Genomic DNA, 15,000 nt, shown 5'->3' with positions numbered 1-15,000 from the left:
ATTATTATTATTATTATTATTATTATTTTCATTCTCACTATTGTTATTTCAGGTCTAAATGAGTTTCGAATACTCGAGCACCTTGAGGAAATTGCAGAACTTTCTCTGCCACTATCCAAGTTCAAGAAGCCTTTTCAGGATCTGAATACATCCAAGACTTTAATTTTAAACAGAGTTACTTCTTGCCAGATCCATGTCGATGTTAATTAAAATTTGTGTTAACTGAATTCTTATCTAATTTTTGTTGTCTCCAAATGTACATTTATTGGAAATTTATTTTTAGATTTTATCCTTGATTAGCTAAGTGTAGCCCAAAGATAATTGGTCGGAGTACACTTTAGGAACATATTGTGTTTGTAAGTACAATAATGTTGGTTTTTTTGAGAACTTTTAAAGAGCCAAGATAATATTACTAGACTGTACTTTAGGTGGCACTCCCATAAGTATGGTATAACCGGTTCTTTTGTTAGAACCAAGGCAATAATTAGGTGGAACACCCATGAGTACAGTATAACCCAGTGTTTTGTTAGAGTCAAGATAATATTATTAGGCTGTACTTTAGGTGGCACACCCATGAGTGCAGTATAACCCAGTCTTCAGTAAGAGCCAAGATAATATTACTAGGCTGTACTTTAGGTGGCACACCCATGAGTACATTATAACCCAGTGTTTTGTTAGAGTCAAGATAATATTATTAGGCTGTACTTTAGGTGGCACACCCATGAGTACAGTATAACCCAGTGTTTTGTTAGAGTCAAGTTAATATTATTAGGCTGTACTTTAGGTGGCTCACCCATGAGTACAGTATAACCCAGTGTTTTGTTAGAGTCAAGTTAATATTATTAGGCTGTCCTTTAGGTGGCACACCCATGAGTACAGTATAACCCAGTGTTTTGTTAGAGTCAAGAAAATATTATTAGGCTGTACTTTAGGTGGCTCACCCATGAGTGCAGTATAACCCAGTCTTCAGTAAGAGCCAAGATAATATTACTAGGCTGTACTTTAGGTGGCACACCCATGTGTGCAGTATAACCCAGTGTTTTGTTAGAGTCAAGTTAATATTATTAGGCTGTACTTTAGGTGGCTCACCCATGAGTACAGTATAACCCAGTGTTTTGTTAGAGTCAAGTTAATATTATTAGGCTGTACTTTAGGTGGCTCACCCATGAGTACAGTATAACCCAGTGTTTTGTTAGAGTCAAGATAATATTATTAGGCTGTACTTTAGGTGGCTCACCCATGAGTACAGTATAACCCAGTGTTTTGTTAGAGTCAAGATAATATTATTAGTCTGTACTTTAGGTGGCACACCCATGAGTACAGTATAACCCAGTGTTTTGTTAGAGTCAAGTTAATATTATTAGGCTGTACTTTAGGTGGCTCACCCATGAGTACAGTATAACCCAGTGTTTTGTTAGAGTCAAGTTAATATTATTAGGCTGTACTTTAGGTGGCACACCCATGAGTACAGTATAACCCAGTGTTTTGTTAGAGTCAAGTTAATATTATTAGGCTGTACTTTAGGTGGCTCACCCATGAGTACAGTATAACCCAGTGTTTTGTTAGAGTCAAGTTAATATTATTAGGCTGTCCTTTAGGTGGCACACCCATGAGTACAGTATAACCCAGTGTTTTGTTAGAGTCAACAAAATATTATTAGGCTGTACTTTAGGTGGCTCACCCATGAGTGCAGTATAACCCAGTCTTCAGTAAGAGCCAAGATAATATTACTAGGCTGTACTTTAGGTGGCACACCCATGTCTACAGTATAACCCAGTGTTTTGTTAGAGTCAAGTTAATATTATTAGGCTGTACTTTAGGTGGCTCACCCATGAGTACAGTATAACCCAGTGTTTTGTTAGAGTCAAGTTAATATTATTAGGCTGTACTTTAGGTGGCTCACCCATGAGTACAGTATAACCCAGTGTTTTGTTAGAGTCAAGATAATATTATTAGGCTGTACTTTAGGTGGCTCACCCATGAGTACAGTATAACCCAGTGTTTTGTTAGAGTCAAGATAATATTATTAGTCTGTACTTTAGGTGGCACACCCATGAGTACAGTATAACCCAGTGTTTTGTTAGAGTCAAGTTAATATTATTAGGCTGTACTTTAGGTGGCTCACCCATGAGTACAGTATAACCCAGTGTTTTGTTAGAGTCAAGTTAATATTATTAGGCTGTACTTTAGGTGGCTCACCCATGAGTACAGTATAACCCAGTGTTTTGTTAGAGTCAAGTTAATATTATTAGGCTGTACTTTAGGTGGCACACCCATGAGTACAGTATAACCCAGTGTTTTGTTAGAGTCAAGATAATATTATTAGGCTGTACTTTAGGTGGCTCACCCATGAGTGCAGTATAACCCAGTGTTTTGTTAGAGTCAAGTTAATATTATTAGGCTGTACTTTAGGTGGCTCACCCATGAGTACAGTATAACCCAGTCTTCAGTAAGAGTCAAGTTAATATTATTAGGCTGTACTTTAGGTGGCACACCCATGAGTGCAGTATAATCCAGTGTTTTGTTGGAGTCAAGATAATATTATTTGGCTGTACTCTAGGTGGCACACCCTTGAGTGCAGTATAACCTAGTGTTTTGTTAGAGTCAAGGTAATATTATTAGGCTGTACTCTAGGTGGCACACCCATGAGTACAGTATAACCCAGTGTTTTTTTTAGAGTCAAGATAATATTATTAGTCTGTACTTTAGGTGGCTCACCCATGAGTACAGTATAACCCAGTCTTCAGTAAGAGCCAAGATAATATTACTAGGCTGTACTTTAGGTGGCACACCCATGAGTGCAGTATAACCCAGTGTTTTGTTAGAGTCAAGATAATATTATTAGGCTGTACTTTAGGTGGCACACCCATGAGTGCAGTATAACCCAGTGTTTTGTTAGAGTCAAGATAATATTATTAGGCTGTACTTTAGGTGGCACACCCATGAGTACAGTATAACCCAGTGTTTTGTTAGAGTCAAGATAATATTATTAGGCTGTACTTTAGGTGGCACACCCATGAGTACACTATAACGCAGTCTTTCATTATAGCGAAGACAATATTATTAGGCTTTGCTTCACTGAAGAGATCATAATTACTCCTGCACTGTTTTCTATGAAGTTTAAAGGGGGTTGTGTCACGCTATTGTAGTGAAACGTCAAAACACTAAAGGACGTCTTTGCAATAATGAATACCGTAAAATAATGCTGTAGTTTTGTTGCCAATAGCCATTGAAGTGCACTGAGTCCATTCTTTGTTGTTTGCAGCCAAGGATGGAGTGAAGGATGGAAATGGATTGAAACTTGAAAAAAGCTGGCTAGTTTTATTTTTAAGTTTGGAGATCGTATTTTCAGAAGTGGTCAAAAATTAAATATGAATAGATAGCTCTTTGTGCCATAAATATATTTCATATCTTGTCAGTGGGTTGTCAGTAGATGTGAGCTAAAGTAGTAAGAGAGATTTGTACCCATTTTTAACATAAAACAGCAAATTTTGCATGACAGTGCCTCTTTAATTATTTTGAAGTTTTTGGGTATAGAAGATCTGCCTTAGTCAACTAATCCGATGACTAGGTGATGACTTAACTCAAAGTACATGGGTCCGAAATAACAACGATGTTTCCTTGAGAAAAGTTCAAAATGTGTAATGATTTGGGCATCTAAGAATTAGGAACTAGTTGTACTTGGAAAAATTGGAATGCCATTACCCGCCTGAATTTGCGATATTGTTAAGGTGATTCCCGGCTAAAAGAACCCGTCATAGATTTCCGATGAAACTTGGTATGATGACATTACAGTACAAGGAGATGTTAAAAAGGTAATAAAAAGAGGGGGTCACCGAGCTTGTTTTCATGGCACGATGCTGACAAATATGGTTATTTAGGTGACTTTTGGTTATCTCAGTGCACAACAAACAAGATCGATTATTTTTCAATGCGGCGTGGTATATCACACAGAGTTCGACTTTCTTTAATTGCTTATTCATCTACGTCCCAGAAAAAATGGCTTCAAATACCCTGCATTATTAATTGATATTTTTATCCTTTAAAGGAAACATAATTTGGACTTGCTCTGCTGGGCCCGTTACGTCTCTATCTGTAGCATTTATTTCATTTGTCAAAAAAGTAGCTATAGATTTCTGCCAAATTTTTTCTCAGTTATTGCGGATATTGTTCTCATTGAATTTATAAAATAAAAAGTGGGGGTCACCGTGCTCGTTTAAGAGAAAAGGAGCTTTTATCTCGCTATCGAGCTTAGTTTGAGGGAAATCCCTTATGTTTTGTACGCGCGCGCGCTCATGTGCGCGTGCTGATGACGCAAAAATCGTGCGCAGTAGGAATGCGCAATGCAAAACCAGGGAATCACCTTAAGTAAGTCTATCTGTATTTTTGTAGGAATATGCCACTACACCGCTAACAATGCGATATTTTTCTGGGTAAACTATCTAAATGTATGTACATATTGCGCATCTGTAGAAAGTTTGTCCACTCTCTGGAAGCTATGTATCATTTTTCTCAAGGCGTTTATCGTTTTTGCCTTTTTTTTTTCAAATTGAGCTATCTGTGTGGGGTTGTGCTAGCTGCAATAAGTACCTGAGTAGAAGTCAGTAATTAATTCCGGCGCAGGGCTCTCATCGTTTATTTTTTAAAGGCTAGTAATAGAAACGTTTGTAAATGCATGATTTGCATCGCTGATGTCTTGTTCAGCCCACCAGTTAAAACAAGATTATTATAAATAGTATGCCAAAGGGTCACCCCTTTACTTTTGCTGGAGTCAAGACAAAGCATTAAAAATAAAGTGCCTTCAATAGACGTCTTTTTTAAAGGCTAACATTTAACTGATCAAATATTAAAGTGGTGAAAGTGTAAAGGAACAGGAACTAACCAGGGCGAGAACATATAGAAGGCCATGGATTTCTTTCACTCGAACTGAAGTGGAAGTAAGCTAGAAATGCTCCTGTTGACGATATCAGGGGAAATTCGAAGGAACCGCAACAACCTTTTTTTGGCCCGTTCCGTTGCTGTTTCTCGGATTTCACCCCAGTTGCCCCATACATACACCTGCGACTGCCAAAAAAGCAATTTCCACCAAAACAGCTAAAACTTTTTAATGAAGAACACTGAGCTCGTCCTAAAACCAGATCGGAGTTTCAAGAAACGAATGTGTGCCTCAGGATAAAAACAAGTATATAATTGTCATTTTTGTTATCGTAAATAGCTGCAAGAATTTGCATTAGAAATATTTTCTCTTTTTTTTTTTAATGTGCTTGCTTTTATCCCGACGCGCGCAGTTTTTTTGAAACTCTGAACTCGCTTATTTCACACATGCCGGATTATTGAAGCGTGAAATTGTTCTTGATGGTTAATTGTTTCATTATAATAAAGCCCCTCAAATTATTAACCAAGAAGCGCTGAAATTCTTTTGGTGATTTCTTTTCCGTGGATTTGTCCCTTTTTATTGATTATTAACTAATCAATCACTCAAAGATATCTCTAAAATTGTGCATGGGTATCAATTCAATTTGCTACACAGTAGACCGATGCTAGATAAAACGTGCACCGAATTTTAGGACAATTCGCACTTCCTTTCGCGGCTTACCTCGGAACTATGTACTTTGATTTCCGATCCTAACATCTTACTTCAGTAATCGCATTCGTAAAAATCTCTGGGCTAGGTCTATCCCAAGGCCTTTCTGTTGTAGAATCTTTTACCAGTGTTCGGACTCTTCGATAAGATCCCATCGTTCAGAATAACCGGGATGATACCGCCTTTAGCATTTGTTCCAATAAAAAAAATGTCATTGGCAAAGCTGTAACGGCATTCACTTCTTACTTCGGGGGCTAAATAGCGTCTAGTGCTGTATTAACCACAGGCTTTCCTTTTGAGCCCAAACCAACTATACCTTAACGCTCTACCCAAAATCAATCATAACAGCGTTGGAGCTTTTTTGCGGGCTACGTTGCTTGCCTTGAGATCATTGCGAAGGAAACCTTTTAAATGCATGTGGCATAAGGCAGTAGTATGGTGTAAGTCAGCTCGCCAACACTTTTCTCTGAACCGCCATCCTCCGGCTTGTATGCCTCAACTCGAATGGCGGTTCAGAGAAAAGTGTCCCGCGAGCTGACTCACACCATACTACTAAGGCAGAACAGATCTTTTCAAATATGGAAATACAGCCTGCTGGAGTCAGTACATTCGTCTCGGCTGCATGGTGAAGCGTTATAAAAGTACTTTTTTTCATAAAGCCAATGAAATTGTGTCAGAAGACAAAGTGGTACGTGACTTTTTGTGACCACACCAAACATGCATTGGTGGTCACCGGAAGCAGAAATTACTTTTACTTCATGGAACAAATTTTTTCTTGCCTTTTCTCTTTTTCTTGGCCCTCTAAAGTTTCGATGTGAGTCATTTGTTTAATTACAAGTAATAGTTCTCACTACATCTGCCCGCAGTTTGAATATCATGTCAATTCTGTAGTGAATCTCACAAAGTAATTGTCTTTACACTGTTTACATGGCATTTAAAGGTGACCCGAGTACGAGTATGTTTTTTTTTGGGATTCTTTTTCCTCTATATGAGATAATGGGAGGTTTCTGTTTATTTCTCAAAGTCGTGATTGATTTTCTATCAAATGCCAGTGGGCCATTAATATTATTTTTAAGTTAGGCACTGATAAATGGTATTACGTGTTAAAGGGCAGTAATTTCTTTTGTGCGTCTTCTTTTTCTGTCCCTGAAATTCACTTCAGGGAGGATTTGTTCTGTGAACAGATGCGGATAGCCCCTTTAGCATAGGCGGGACTTGAAGTTGCATATATTCTTTTCGAATGCCTTTCGAGAAAGGATCAGTGTTCTAAGTAGTTATTGGGTTTATCTTTTTACAAAGCCTTTCCCTACTCCTGGTGGGTGGAAGGAGCCAAAATGTCTATATTGATTTTTTTTTCTGTTGGCTTAAAATGCGTCGTACATCAAGGTTGTTTCTTTTCGATACCACCATACCACCCAATGACAAAGCTTCCAGCACCGACTGGAATTTCCGAAGGATGGCTTCTCGCAGTTTTTGGAATATCCAGAACCAAATCATTATCATCCTCTTCGGCGGCCGTCGCTGGGATAGGAATTCTCCGTGCTTGCCTCTGTTTCCCTCTTCCTTCTGGAGTGTTTTGCGAGAACGAATGATCCGTCTGTTCGTCTTTTCTGGTATCGCATCACTTTTAAATTCCGCAATTAGTTGATCTCCGAAAATTACGTCCGCTCAGCTATCGCAAATATTAAACAAAGACCTTTTGTTCTTTAGGAAACTCAATGCCGGTTTGATGAAACTTAATGAAAAGTAAAAACCCACCCTTGCCTCCATCATTGCTGGTTTGCCTCGTCGGCGATGACATTTTTTCTGACAAAGCCCTGTCTGTGAAAACGGATTAAAACACCTCGACCGGAAAGCACAGCAGGGTACCGTGAGCCTCCTCGAAAAGCTCCATACAAATTCTTATACTTTTAGTATAAGAAAATGTATGGAGCTCCCCTGGATACTTACAGTGCAAGCTCCGTGTGTCTTCTCATGAGGATTACAGAACCGGACTTCGAACACAGGATGATAAGTTGTTGACTTGTGATTTGTAAAACGTTTTTGGATGATTTAGAAATAAGCTCGTAATTTTTGGATGAACGGAATTAAGGAAGCAAGTAAAATTGTGCGATTTGAGTAAAGTCTCTTTCAAAAAAAATAATAATAATAATCCCGTATCCTGATAACCCCTAATAGGGCTTCGTTGTTTGCATTTGCAAATTTAGTAACATTAATTTTCAGAAATTTTTGGTCTTAAACCGTTCGATTAGCGTTCCTTTCTCAAACACTGAGCAAAAATACCCATCGATCAGCGATAAACAATGTGCTTGGCCGTTTTGAAATAAATACACTAGTTTCACCTCGTTTCCGTGGTGCAGTGGTCATTGTCGTCCGGCCTATTATAACCCGTGTTCGGGTATTCACTGAATAGACATCATGCAAACATCATGAGAAGCGGAATGTAAGTCTGATGAAAGAAATACAGACTTATCTCCTTTCTTTTCTTTAGCGCTAAATTAACCGTACACCACTGTTACAGTATTTTTGCACGCCCGAGTTTAGGCTAATCATAGCCCCTTGTTTAACGAGGAACTGCCATTGCCATTGTCCCGTACCGGCGTATTTGAATATTGGCAAACGTCCTCGGCGGATCGGTTATTCAACCTTCCATTCAGAAACTTAGGTTGTGCAATTTACAACTGTGACATTTCCCCTTGTTAATAAATTGGGCCCGTTACAGCTTTTGTACTGACAAAATTCATTAGAGTTTTATATAACTCCGATCAGAAATAACTAAGAGAAACTAACTTCAATTTGTTAACTTCAATATTATTCAATGTCTTATTTTAATAAAATATCCCAACGTGGGTGAAAAGCGTTCACAAGCATTATCTCAAGTAACATGTAACATATGTTCAGCACATATATAAATGCAGCACGTATTGGCTCATTGACCCATCGGTTTTATGGTGATTACGGTGTCCACGTTTAAATATCAAGTAAAACAGAGAAACGGCCACCATGTTGAGGAGAAAAATATATTCTTTCATTTCAGGGAAAAAAGATCGTATTGGGAACTGAAATTTTCTTTTCCCTAAGACAATAGTTTGGTAACTGCAGCTCATGCAAATGGACGACTTTCAAGAACGTTCAGTGTTCCAAAGAAATCGCACTATAGTATCCTGACGTTCCTCGAAGAGCTGTGCTGAGTGTTTCCATTGGCAAATTTAGTCATTTAAATATTATTGATAGATAACGTTTATTTCTGTTTTGTACAACGCATAGCAGCTACTTGAAATTACAGGCTGATCTATCTGGTAAACTTCCGCCACTTTCCAGATTTTACCCGTGATTTCTTCGCTCCGTCGGACTGAGTAACAGCGGTAGTTTACAAAACTGGACAGTTTGCATTACGCCGGGCTTTTTGTGCATCCCACGGAGAAGCCCTTAGGTGTGTTGTTTATTAAAGTTTGTCTTACTTATTACCCAGCTTCTTTAGGAAGCCAGAATCTACAAATGCAAACGGTTTTCGTCGTCGTATGGCCGCTAAAAGGGTATCATTATTCCAGGCGTTCCTGGCGACACATGTTTGGCAAGGTCGGGAATTTCGGCAAATGTCATCTATTGCATAACCTGCACACTATGTAAGAAGACCTACAAAGGCGAAACAGGGAGAAGATTGGCGGACCGCTCTCGCAAACATCTACGAGATGCAGGAAAAAAAAACCGACCCAGATGCGTCAAAACAAGTTGCGCGTCATTTTCATCTTCCTAATCACTCCCACCACAACATGACAATTTGCGGCCTATCCTTACACCACGGGAACACAGAAAGCCGCAAAATCTGGAACAAAAATTAATCTTTCAACTAGGTACACTCTATCCTCACGGAATCAATGAACGCCTCTCATCTATTGATTTATTCACAAATTCATGTTACCAAATTTCCACCAATGGCACAGCTCCTCCACACCCTCATAAAAACCAACAACACCCACAATTCCTCTATTCGCTCTGACGAAGGGCTAACGCTCGAAACGTCAGCTTTCGAAATCGTTCACGGTGGTAATTCGACCTTTATCAACACGTTTGATAAAACCAAATTTTCATGTTTGACTCTCCCACCGACACAGTACCACAGTTTCTTTAGAAACTAGAAATTTGTTTAAAGTCATCGAAAGTTCATCTTCTTATGAAAAATATTGCAAAACCAAAGCTAAGTACATACAAAACAAATGTCAGGTTTGTATAAAAAAATGAAAAGAAAACCTTTAGAACAAGAAAAGTTAAGTCTCTACAGAGATGTGTTTACAATCAAAGGACAGATGAACATCGAAATAAATATCTAAGATACTCGAGGTTATACTTTCGTGTTGTTTCCAATGAAGTGAGTACAAGAATCTAGCTTATAAAAGTAATTGTACAATGATATAGATAAAAACCCTGGTCCTGGTATGCACTATGTTGATCTCACTAAAACAGTAAAAGCACCATATCGTCAGGGCATGTTGTTCTATTTGCACAAAATGCAAGACAACAATGTGGTGCAATAAGTTTGTGCTTTAGTATACCATAATATGAAAGAAATAAGTAACCCTGATGACCTGCAGTCAACTATACAACAGTGAACACATGAGGCTGTAAAAATGATCACTCAAAGTGAGGTACCAATTGTTCGCTCGTAGTCACGCCCTCCCGGTGCCTTGGCCATTTTATGCATACCACAGCAAAGGTGGAAAACAGCTCATTGCGACGTCGCGTCAAAAATCGCCTCTTTGTCCCATATCGAATCCCTCACCAAGCCGAGTTAACGCTTCCAAAGCGTCTAGTGTCCCTTACCGATCAACACAAGATTGAACACTAACATTTTAAAGATTTGAGATTGTATGCTGTGATTGGAAGTTGTTTTGCTTATGCGTCTACTAGTTACAGGGATCGAAAAAAACCTTAAAACGATAACAAGTTTGGATATAATGCGATTCAAGTTCTTCCTGATAAGAAGATAGGCAATGATGTCCATTGACCTTGATATGTTTACGAGTTGTCTTTCGTCTTACAAGTGGTCTTCCTCCACCATCCTCTCCCGTACCAGCATCTCTTTGGTCTTTTTATTGGCGTCTTCCCTTTCGAAAGTCTCCAAAGTGGGCTGATTACGCGTTTCCGGTAACGTCAAACACAGCAGTGCAGCAATTAGAGCGTTTGTTCCCATAATGCCAAACGGGAGGAAAGGATGGACACGTTTCTGTTGATAGAAAAAAACATTAATAAAAACATTTCATTTCCGAGTTCACATCTAACCCTTATTTGAGCAAATAACAAGCAAGTGTCTTTATTTAAATCAGGTTTAGTCAAATGGAGAGTAAAACTCAGGGTGCGTTTTTTTGGGAAAACCCTAAAGCGGATTTGTGATCTCGGATCAATGGGTTCTTCAACGTAAAAAAAAACCGCACAATTCGGAAAAGGTTCATTTTCCATAACAACGCAAACAAATAAACCCAGAGCTCGAGTTTTGTGCAATTTAAAAAACAAAAAACAAAAAAAAAAAAAAATTAGCGGTTAACTGGTTTGTTTTGGAGAAATTACTCAAAGACAAAAGAACCTTAGAGATCAATAAAAAGAAATGACGAAAAACATGCGTTCAACGGTACAAATCGATTACAGAGGGTATTTTTGCAGTTTACTTTTGTAGCTATATGAAAGGGAATAACGATATTGCTGTCAAGAAACTTTTTTTTGCCACAATTGCTTGTAATCTCGCAATCTAATTGGCTAATTGGCCGTTGACGATAAGAGTATAGACAACGCTGCTCGCGTCATGCTCGCGTCAATTTGCCACGCAATGCAATAGCCAATCAGGAACGCTCATTTTGGAACATGAACCAATCATATTGCGAGAAAGTTATAGACAACGATTGCTCTTTCGTCGTGTCACGAGTTTGGTCAAACTCTGAAATAATCACTCCCTTTGGCGTTGATGAATAGTGTGGTAAGAAACAAATCGAAAGTGGTTCAGCGTTGTCTGAACTCTTACAGACAACGATATTCGTCATCACAGTGGTCAAAACCACTCTCGATTTGTTAATTAGTGTAATTCCTGGTGTGGAATTTGCAGGAAACCTAACTATTTTCGACCTTTTCGTGTCTTCGATTGTGCAATAAAAGTGAGAGAAATATTTGGGCTAAACTGTCATGTGTGGTAGCTGTTGTATCATTTTTGCATGGAAAACCACTTGTCAAAAACACGTTTTTCAAGTCCTTTCCCAAAAAACGCTGAAGTGGTGAATCTCAAAAATCCGGATTTAGATTTGATCCGAAGTATTCTCCTTGAGTGTGGGTACTTTGGATTCATGATCTGTTTTTGGATTTCTCCAAAAAAAACGCAAAATCCGTTTTTGGATTCAACAATTCGTCTTCGGATTTTCCCAAAAAAACACACCCTCAATCACAAGTATGTTGGACACGAGCCACTCAATGTGACTTAGAAAAGAAAAAAGTCTATACCCCATTACAACTAATGAAGTTCAAAAGTTTCCGTTTTAAATTCCGCGGCAAGCAGGCGATTACAATGTTTTCATCCACAGTACAAGCCCGTTACTTGGAACGTACAACTCTCACACTAGGTCCAAGTCACCGCAATTTAAGAGACCCAAGATATCTCAAGACGAGGCTTTTAAATGAATTTCGAATCGTACATGTGACCATTCCCAGTCCCAAGTCTAATCAATGATTTGCCTTGCATAGGGAACCCGCGCCCGTACTACGCGCGGCAGTCAAAACTGTGCTATCCTGTCAACCATTCGCCCTTTCACTGGAAACGGTGCATTTCTGTGCGTAAATGTCGCTGTTGTCGTACACTGTCGAAAGGACGCAACCAAAGTCTTTTTTCGCAAAGTCACGGCTAGCACAAATAAATACATTATCAATACAGTTTTCAAGTTTTCGAAAATACCAGACTGAATTCGTCTTAAAATGGTTAGAAAAAGCACAAATAACTGCCAAAGCACAACAGCTCACGTTCGAATCGCCGTTTGCCGGCAGACAAGTTTTGGCGTCAAGTTTGTTCACAAAAAGCTGCCACAAAATCTTTTAAATGGTTTTATGGCCCTTTAACTGGGAACCTATTGACGTGACGTCGGATAGAACAGTTTTTTTCCCGCTCGCTGAATTCTGATTGGTCAATTTAAATTTCAGTAGCTCTCGCCGTATGCACGGTAAGGCTCATGATTGGAAGGGCCTGGTTTCCAAGGAAAAGGCTACCGTAAAAGGAATTAATAACTTAGTCTGTGAAAACCTATAACCTCCCACGGAGTAATTCCTCATCTGTTCCAGACTGCTACTTTCATTGGTCCCTATGACCTGTTGCTTCTTTTTTCAGTGGGTGCATTGTTTCGGGTGTATCATCTATTGTTTCGTTCTCCAATCACAGACCGCGCCTGGAAAGCTACAGGGTTTCTTCTTCCCCCGTGCAGTCGTTTTTAGTCGTATTTCACCTCCTCCCCGACTCCCCTAAAAACGACTGCGTGGGAGGCTAGTGAAAACACCTCGTGACACAAATATATCAACGTTACAAGCTCCTGGTCCACACAACCGTTTTCGTATCGTTCTCACCTGTCAACATTGGAGCTAAGAGAAAACGCCAATAAAAACAACTGGGGCCTGGGACTGCGTTGAGTGGTGCTCAGATGTGGCACGGTTGTCACTTTATTACGCGTGCAGTAGTGACGCTTTCTTGCATTTTACAAGTCTTTGCCCCAGGAACAAAGGGCTTTAAAATCTTATAGTAAGCGAAGATGTCCACTTTGTATACCTTCTTTTTTTTTTTTTTTTAAGTAATCGTTTTTGCAGAGGAAATTTATGGGTTTTTTTGTTCGAACGATATTAAAGTATGCGCCTTCATTGGCTCGAAAGGCGTTACTGTGGATGGAGAAAGAAATAGACGAGTCCTGGATGTAAAACTTGAAAAAGAAAATCCGGGTACACTCTTCCTGCAAAAAAAGAGCGAAGCTTACCGAGTACACAATATATGATGAAAGGATGGCTCCAACACGGGCAGCTGAAGTGGATGTTCCCATTCCAATATTCCTGTGGTGAGAGATACTATAACACTCAGTTTTAAATTACTGCACCGTCCTACACTGGAAAATTTGGACCATTTACAGACTTCATAAAATGTCTGTAAATAATAAATTTACAGACTTTAATACTTTACCCCATAAATATAAAATCTCTGTAAATTTATTTACAGATATTTTACAGAGTTTTGTTGAGTAAAGCTCTATAAAATGTCTGTATAATGTTTATAAATTATTGGAGCTACAACAAGAGGAAATACTTGAAATTTATTTTATCTTGCAAAAATGTCTAAAATTTACAAAGATTTTACGCCGTTTGGTCATGTCTCATAAAATGTCTGTAAATTGCGCTTCATCATCATCATGCGTGTCCTGTCTAAGTTACCAAATGTTTTTGGATCTGTACGCCCTGTTCACGATGATTTTGAGTGTCGAATATTTATTACCTAATTAAATTATGTGGGAAACTGTTGAATTAGCCCTGCATGTTGCACTGAGTTCGGTTTATCAAAAGTTCGCCGGTTGCAACCTATAAAATGCCTATCGGTATGTGTTTTAATAGTTCGACTTGGATCAAGCCTTAGGCCCTGTTGATATGGAGAAAAGATGTCCCCGGAAGATGGTCACCCTCCCAGCCGGGTCTTTAGCTAGCGCTTATATGAGAAAAGAACTGACTTTTTTCCCTGAGTCAAGAGCTGCCCGGCTCAGTTTCGATCATCAGGAGACTGGGAAGATGGCACTCGTGCATTCTCTCATCATCTTGCCTCGACCAAGTTGACTCCACTGAGCGAGCCAAAGTGTTTACATGCAATAAAGTTGGCTTGGCCAGGAGGGCGACCCTACCGTTGACAAAGGGTGACCCGGCTAGGTGGGTCTCCCTTCTAGCCGAGCCATTTTTTTTTCCTCATGTAAACAGTTTACTGTGTTACGCGGTTAAACCGCATTTTATAGGGAAATGTAGGAAAAGTTGGCTGGTCCAAGGTATCTCCGGTAAGCGAGTGACCCTTCTACCCGGGACAATTTTTCTCCATATAAACGGGTCCTTAGGGCCTCACAAGATTAGACCGTTTTAATTGTTTACAAAAATTGCAAAGGCCATAAAATCTATGTAAATTGACACAACCCGGCCATAAAAGAGTTTTTGTGTGTAAATTTCATGTAAATTGCTGGGATGAATCATGCAAATAACATGTAAATCAAGGCCTTTGTGATATAGGAGTCCCAGCACAGAGGGAGATTGAGAAAGTAATGTAGGCTAGTAAGCAGACTTTACCTTTACCATGCTCCTTGAAAAAAGAAAAACAAAAGCATTGGTGTTTAGCTGCCCAAATGAATCGTGCGGGTTTCAGTCAATTAACGTGG

General features: G+C 39.1%; 1 protein-coding gene and 1 long non-coding RNA gene across 10 annotated transcripts in view; one reads left to right on the top strand and one right to left on the bottom strand.

Moving 5' to 3' along the window:
• The window catches only part of LOC138000518 (uncharacterized), a 5,844-nt gene extending 1,035 nt beyond the window's left edge, over positions 1 to 4,809 (top strand). For 2 of the 4 annotated variants that reach the window (XR_011123150.1, XR_011123145.1), the window contains exons 2-4: positions 53 to 1,006; positions 1,229 to 3,731; positions 4,370 to 4,809. This is a non-coding gene — a long non-coding RNA (uncharacterized lncRNA). The remainder of the gene's footprint in view (positions 1 to 52; positions 1,007 to 1,228; positions 3,732 to 4,369) is intronic. The other 2 variants (XR_011123148.1, XR_011123149.1) reach the window with 2 other exon arrangements.
• A 3,706-nt stretch (positions 4,810 to 8,515) lies between these two features.
• LOC138000482 (organic cation transporter protein-like) overlaps positions 8,516 to 15,000 on the bottom strand; it is a 39,676-nt gene continuing 33,191 nt past the window's right edge. For 4 of the 6 annotated variants that reach the window (XM_068846961.1, XM_068846974.1, XM_068846969.1 and 1 more), the window contains exons 9-10: positions 13,576 to 13,648; positions 8,516 to 10,808 (exon numbers count right to left, since the gene is read on the bottom strand). In XM_068846961.1, coding sequence (XP_068703062.1) covers positions 10,620 to 10,808; positions 13,576 to 13,648 — 262 coding nt within the window. In that variant the 3' untranslated portion in view covers positions 8,516 to 10,619. The remainder of the gene's footprint in view (positions 10,809 to 13,575; positions 13,649 to 15,000) is intronic. The other 2 variants (XM_068846945.1, XM_068846954.1) reach the window with 1 other exon arrangement.

Source organism: Montipora foliosa, chromosome 1, assembly GCF_036669935.1.
Source record: "Montipora foliosa isolate CH-2021 chromosome 1, ASM3666993v2, whole genome shotgun sequence".
Classification (NCBI taxonomy): Eukaryota; Metazoa; Cnidaria; class Anthozoa; order Scleractinia; family Acroporidae; genus Montipora; species Montipora foliosa.
The sequence above is the reverse complement of the archived record's forward strand: the minus strand, read 5'-3'. Positions and strand labels throughout refer to the sequence as shown.